The sequence below is a fragment of the Squalius cephalus genome, assembly GCF_949319135.1.
Source record: "Squalius cephalus genome assembly, chromosome: 1".
NCBI classification, from domain to species: Eukaryota; Metazoa; Chordata; class Actinopteri; order Cypriniformes; family Leuciscidae; genus Squalius; species Squalius cephalus.
In genome coordinates, this window is record NC_137122.1 from 49,780,428 (window position 1) to 49,787,618 (window position 7,191).

At 36.8% G+C, this 7,191-nt stretch overlaps 1 protein-coding gene across 3 annotated transcripts in view; it reads left to right on the forward strand.

Moving 5' to 3' along the window:
- Window positions 1-3,367, forward strand: part of sdk2a (sidekick cell adhesion molecule 2a) — a 143,988-nt gene extending 140,621 nt beyond the window's left edge. For all 3 annotated transcript variants that reach the window (XM_079873527.1, XM_079873528.1, XM_079873529.1), the window contains one exon: window positions 32-3,367. In XM_079873527.1, the coding sequence (XP_079729653.1) occupies window positions 32-433 (402 nt within the window). In that variant the 3' untranslated portion in view covers window positions 434-3,367. The remainder of the gene's footprint in view (window positions 1-31) is intronic.
- The last annotated feature ends 3,824 nt before the right edge of the window (window positions 3,368-7,191 follow it).

The window sequence follows — 7,191 nt, forward strand, 5'->3', positions numbered from 1 at the left end:
AACAGAATATTTCTTTCTCATTCAAAAACAGGGCAGCGACAGCGAGTACGAGTTGGATCCAAACCGGCAGAAGACCCACTCCTTCGTCAACCACTACATCAGTGACCCCACCTACTATAATTCCTGGCGCCGGCAACAGAAGGGCGTCTCTCGGCCTCCGGCGTACGGCTACGCCCAGCCCGACTCGGTGGCGGAACAGGAGTCCCGACCCCACCCGCCTCCGCTGCCACCGTTACCACCTCTGCTACCCCACAGCAATCCCTCCCCGCAGCCGCAGGGCCAGGGCACCCTGTTCAGGCCCAAGGGGAGCCGGACTCCCACCCCGTCACTGCTGTCCTCTGACACCCACAGCCAGCACACCCTGTACAGGCCCCCTAGCAGCCTGGGCACCTCCGCCCAGGTCCCGGCCACAGGATTCTCTTCGTTTGTTTGATACAAGACTCTCATTCCAATGACAACACGCCTGGGAGGGACTCCTGCAGTGTTATTGGTCTGTTCTGTATATTTTTTTTTCTTTCCTTGCTGCACCGTGTCGGACATCAACAGCTGCTTTTTTTGGGCCGGGTGTGCAGGTGTATTGTGCGTGCAAGAGCATTGAAACAGACAATCATTCTGAAGGGAATCGGTTTGTTGATTGTACATTTTAAAATATATTCACTTCATCCTTCACTAAAAAAAGAAATGTGAATATACAGAAAAATGTCCAAAATATTTAAAAAACTGACTGCATACATAGCGGAGTCCTAAATTCTGAGACCATCTGGAGTTTTCTTTTTGATATTTTGCAAGGTTCATTTAAGTTTTAATATTCTGAAATATTTAAGGGCGAAGAAAAGGCAACAGTAGTGGTCTCAGACTTTTGGACCCCAGTGTAAATGTTTTAAAGTGATGAGAACAAACTGCATTTCACATAATGCTGCCGATTTCCAAAGCGCTTATCTTTATAATTCTGTTTTTGTGATATCGCTTCGATGTCAGTCACACAGAAATCAATGACAGAATATTTCTGAAGGGAAAACATTGCAACTGTGAGTTTGTAGCAATGTCGGTCTATTGAAACGGAAGAAAAAGAGACAACGAACTTTGAGAAGGGAAAAGTAAGGAATTTCTGTAAGAAGTTTTTTTTTTTTTTTTTTGCTTACAGTATATTGCTTATGTCCAACCAAGGAGATGTTGAAAAGGAAGAGGCACTACCATCATTTCATTATTTTCATCGAATTGTGATACATTTGGGATGGGAATGTGGCTTAGTGAATAATCCAATTTATTCTGCAATATTTATGGTTAGGATTGGATCAAAGTTTTTGTATAGTTTGTTGAGGATCAAATCCATAATTTGGTACTACCCCAGCTAACAGGGAACCTTATGTAATGTTCTAACAAGGTTCTCTAAAAGTTTTGAACAAACGTTCTTCCAGTAACTTTGGTAGAATGTTCGTTCAAAGTTATCTGGTCTTTAATAATGTTCTCAAAATGTTAGCACAAAAACATTATTTAAACATCGTTCATGAAATGTTTAGTCGGATTTTGGTTTAACATTTTCCAAATGTTACTACTTGTTTCAGAATATTCTGACAACGTTCAAAAGTTACGTTTCTATAATGTTTCAAAATAATATAACCGAATGTAAAAAACATTCCGATTTTTTTTTTTTTTCATAACTTCAAAACGTTTTGAGAACATTTTTTTCTTCAAACCCATGGTCGAGCAAGGAAGAGTCACTTCATGGAAAATGACCGTATTCCTAAGATATTATCAAATATTTCAAAATATATTTATGCATTAATCATGCATTTGTATTACACAAAATATAACAACTGTGAATTTGTCAGTCTCTGAGGGAGTTTTTTCTGCTTCTTATGGGCTGTTTACACGACTGTTTTCAACTAAAAATGGAAAACTTGTTATGCGTTTTGGCCTTTCACACGACAACCTGAAAACGCAAACCTGAAAAAAAAATACCGTTTTCGTCTCCGTGTAAACTACAAAAACACTAATTAGTTAACGCGCATGCGTATTACATGTTAAAGCTACACTGTGTAGGATTTTGCTGTGAAATTGTTTATGACTACCAGCTGAATATTACTTTCTAGCCCCTCCCATTCCGAGGGCGTTTTAACTCCTACGGTGGCCGTATTATTTCAAATCTGCCGGCAGTCGCGAGTAATCTCCCCCTCGCTTTCGTCACGGTGCCACTGAGTGTAAAAACGCGAAAGGCGAAGCTTGAATTTCCAGGTATGTCCCTCTTTGGCTAATGTATTTTCAAGATGGAGGAGCAACATGGCTGCCGCCATTCGAGCGGCTCGCTCGTATGTATTCTAAATGGCAGATTCTACGCTTACGAGAATACTTGATTAGTGGTATAAGTAATTACACGTTAATGAGTACATATCATTTTGAAAGAACAAAGTGTTTTTTGCAAAGAATCAACTTAAAAAATGACACAGTGTAGCTTTAAGTCTACATGCGCGTTGTTTTTCTTTTCAAAGTGACACCGCCAACTACTGGGCTGGAAGAATAATACAGCGCTTTTAGTTGTTTTCACTGATCTGTGTGAATGAGGATCGTTTTGATAACGTTGTCTGTACGCGCAAAGGAAAAACGTTTCTGTTTTTAGTACATCGTTTTCGTGTAAAATTACCCTAAGACCAAGTGAACTTTAACACTAAAGCGCAGAAAAGAAATTTATAGTGAAATGGGATTTCCGAAGGATTCAATACAAGACCAGCTGCATTTAAGTTAGCAAAGGATATCACACCTGGATGTCTTTGAGGGTATAATAATGCTTTTGGGAAAAGAAAAGAAAAGAAAAGAATCTTCACATTAATACTTGTGTGGTCAAAAGCAATCGCTTCAAAATGTCTTCAAATCTGTAAGATACTGTGTGGGTGAACATCTTTCATTCGTAGTGCACATTAAACACTCATCTTTTGCAATTGAGCTTCATGAACTGAAGTCACATTGTCAGTTGAGTCATAAACATCTTTGAGTCAGTCTCACGTTCGGGGTCTGTTGCTCTGAGACTGTCTGCTCTTTCAAATGACAATACAATTGTATGTATTTCTCTGAATATATTGTAGAATGTGTTTGTACGGTTCACAGTTTGACATAGTGTACACATGCAGAATGCTTACGTGTATGTCAGCAGATATGCTTTATTTATAATCGATTGGTTTTATACTCTAACTTAAGAAGAACAACAGCAGTCTTATGTGGAAACTATTTTAAAGGACTTGAAAATTACGATGATCATGCTTCACAATATCTCCTGTCTTGTTCTCTGTGAGGTGACTATCACTGTACAAAACTTGATGAATTATATTGGACCAAGGCATGGTTCATATCTAAAATAAATTACTCTATTTTTCAGTGTTTTTGTTGAATATCTTGCTTTGGATTTTGAAAGTACATTTTTGATCACATACTGTAAAAAAGATAATAAAGATAATGTAAAAAGCTATAAGTTACCTCAACATATACTTCAAAAGTCTCGGGTTGGTAAGATTTTTAAATGTTTTAAAGAAGTCTCTCATGCTCACCAAGGCTGCATTAAATTTGATCAGAAATACACTAAAACAGTAATATTGATTGACAATTTAAAAAAAAAAAAATTCTCTATTTTAAAGGAGCATTGCGTAAGTTCTGAAATTTCTAACCGTTACTGACACCAGTGGCCGTTAGAGAAACTGCAGCCAGTCTCATGCTCGTTCTCGGTGCGCACGCTCGTTTTTTTAAAAACTTAAGTTACGAGGAGTTTCCGTGGGTGTCTGGATTGAGCTGGAGGCTGGTCGCTTCTTTCCATCCGCAGAGTCCATTTGAAAACACTACCGATTGCCGCTGCTTACTAATAATGGCTGCCGTGCCGTACGGATGTAAGCCCAAGTAGACGAGAACGCGCATGACGTCACATTTTGTGAATTTTCGTGCCGATTCGGGCCCGACTCCTCCACGCACAATTGAGCCTACAGGCTGATAGAGGCAACCGTGGTGGACAGTCAAGGTGTCATTCTTTTTATTACATCATGGTTGGCTCATACATGTACAAATGAAAACTCTATCTTAAAGATTTTTTTAAGTAAAAACCTACACATAGCCCCTTTAATATATTTTAAAATGTAATTTATTCCTGAGATGGCAAACCTGTACAGCATCATTACTCCAATCTTCAGTGTCACATGATCCGTCAGAAATCATTCTATGATGATATGATGCTCAACAAATATTTATTTTTAGTGTTATAATCAATGTTCACAACAGTTGTGCTGCTTAATATTTTTGTGTGGAAACCATGACACATTTTTCAGGATTTTTTGATGAATAGAGAGTTCAACAAGCATTCATTTGAAAAATAAATCTTTTGTAACAAATGTAAAAAACAATAATAATAATATATATAGGCAATACATTTTACTGTAAAATTGTTTTGTGGGAGTGGAAACTATGATTACCGTATACATCACTGTGGAAAAACAGTAAAATACTGTTTCCAGAAGAACTTTTTATAATATTAGATAAGATTGTATTTAAATAGTAAAATGTTTCTTATTTAGTCATGTACATTATGGTGTTTTGACTTGCATTTTGTATTATTTAGCTGATGTTTACTACATTATTTTAATGTAACGCATGTTGTTATGATGGTGTTTTGTGTTTGAGTAACACTCTGTCTAAATATGTTTTATTAGCCATGATTCATGGAAATGTGGGGTAATCAGCATATCATATATTATGTCATATATATATATCTATGATATAATATATGATATTATATCATATATATATATATTCAATATATATTCAATATAATTCAAGTAGCTTGGTACCATAAAATATTTAACCGTGAATTTCTAAAACCCTCAGCAGCCAGTCTTACAGTAAATTTAACAAACATGTTTGGTATTATAGTGGTAGTCATAGTAGTCTCATTACATCTGTGACTCTGCTTGTTCCATAAGGAAGAGAGAGACGTCCCAGCAGCTCTTGCTTCATTTCCCATGCATCTACAGTGGAGATAGATTTGGGCCAGATGAGAATGGGTAAGTGAGCGCTGAATCATTCAGCATCCCAAGAAACTGAGCTTAGACGTGGGAGAGTTCGCCTGGAGATAATCTCTTTATTCCAGGCCGGAAAGCATCGATCTGAACATCGGGGGGTAAGAGAGGAGATGTCACAAAAGAGATGAGAAATAATAACCCAGTAGGGAGGAGAGGCCAAGCTTACAGTGTGACCTACGCACAGACAAAACCCATCTATAATCTACCTACAATCATTAAAAGTATGCTTTCTCTATATACAGTATATGAAAATAAATCAACGCACATACACAATGTTAAGGACAGTCATTGCATGATGCAAGCTGAATCTCACACAGTTGATGGATCAATGAATCCTGGGAATACAGCCAACTGGGGAAATGACTTAAATTGTGACTAAAAGACTTCCTCAATTTACTGTCTGTCACACTGTTAATATAATTATGACCATGATTGTGAGTGATAATGTGCCCCTGTCACATCATTTAACATGCGGATGGCTGCATCTTTTATTATATACTCTATTGAGCAGTGTTCATGCATTAACTTGAGTTATGTAATCAGATTACTTTTTCAAGTAACTAGTAAAGTAATGCATTACTTTCAAATTTACCACATAATATATTTATATTTTCCTATGTATAGACTGACAGCTCTCCTGTCCCCATGTTGAGATAAACCGTGAGTAAGTGCAAAAGCATTGTGTGCTGTGTTAACATGATGGTTATTGTAGTTCTAGACTAAATGAGAGCATTTACTCATCTCTCTTGCACAAAAATAGATTCAGTATTCCTCAAAATGAATAAAAACTGTGAAATGCAAACTCAGAATATTACGCAAACCTGCAAAAAATTATAAACATTATACAAATATACTTTATGTATTTAATCTCACTTTATTAACTGATGTCTTTGCTGCGGACATCTGATGATCTAAATCATAATAAGCAAAAATGACTTTAGATAAACATCACATTTCTATGTCTTTTTTTATTGCTGATGTAAGAGTGTTTAACTTTCTGCATCCTATTCCAGAATCGTAGCCCAGCTGAAAGGTTTGTATGAGCTCTATGGTACTGTTCCTTTACATGTGCAAAATATAACTTTTTTTTTTAGCCCAGGTGAGAAAAAGTAAGGCAAAAGTAATGTAACATTACTTTCCACAAAAGTAACTAAGTAAAACAGTTACTTTTTTAGGGAGTAATGCAATATTGTAATACATAACTTTTAAAAGTAACTTTTCCCAACACTGCTACTGAGTTACTAAAAATTCCATGTCACTTATGGTTCTGGTTGTGGGGCCATCTTTACATAAAAAAAATAAATAAAACACTGATATCTGACCATAGTGTTTGACTGTTGGGTGCAGATAGTGATCTCACTGTTCAAACATGCCTTTCTTCTGTACACACAGTGCCAAAGGCCTTGAACTGCAAGAGGATACTCCTCTTTAGGCGCATGTCTGAGGTGCAAATAACACATAATGGCCTTTTGCAAATTGATTTATGTGAATACACAAACAGCAGTTAAACCCTGCGGGTACTGACTAGGTTCTTCAATGGCACAGTGACTAATAATTGTTCCCCACAAGATCCCTATCAAGTTAACTGCTTTTCAAAGAGACATCCAAAGACAAAGGGAGGGCCACAGGGAGGGCCACAGGGAGGGCAGGATCAGTAACACCCTTTTTACACGCAATACTATTTTGGGATTAGTTGTTAAAAATCAATCCAGCACTGCAGAAAAAAAAAAAAGAAGAAAAAAAATAAAAAAATAAACTGAACAGGATGTTCATCTTTGATTGCGTAACCGAAGAGCAGTCTTGAAAGCAACGTTCCAGTTTAATAATAGGGTGATACTCATGTAAACATGTGGTTGTGGTCACATTTCACCAACATTAAAATAAAATAAAAAAATCTTGATTTTAGTTTTCATTAGATTCCCTGAACTAAATGATTTTATTTTATTTTTCTACTCAGATCAAAGATGAGAGCAACAAATACATGTAAATAATAAAAAAAAGGCTTTAAATTTCGCATTTCTTTCTTTGATTTTAGGTTGAAATAAACCCGGACGTGTTCTTGAGGTTTCCTGAAGTTCACCGAATTTTGTGCTATTAAAGTGACAAAACAGCAAGTCACCAGTGCGCTAGATTCAGT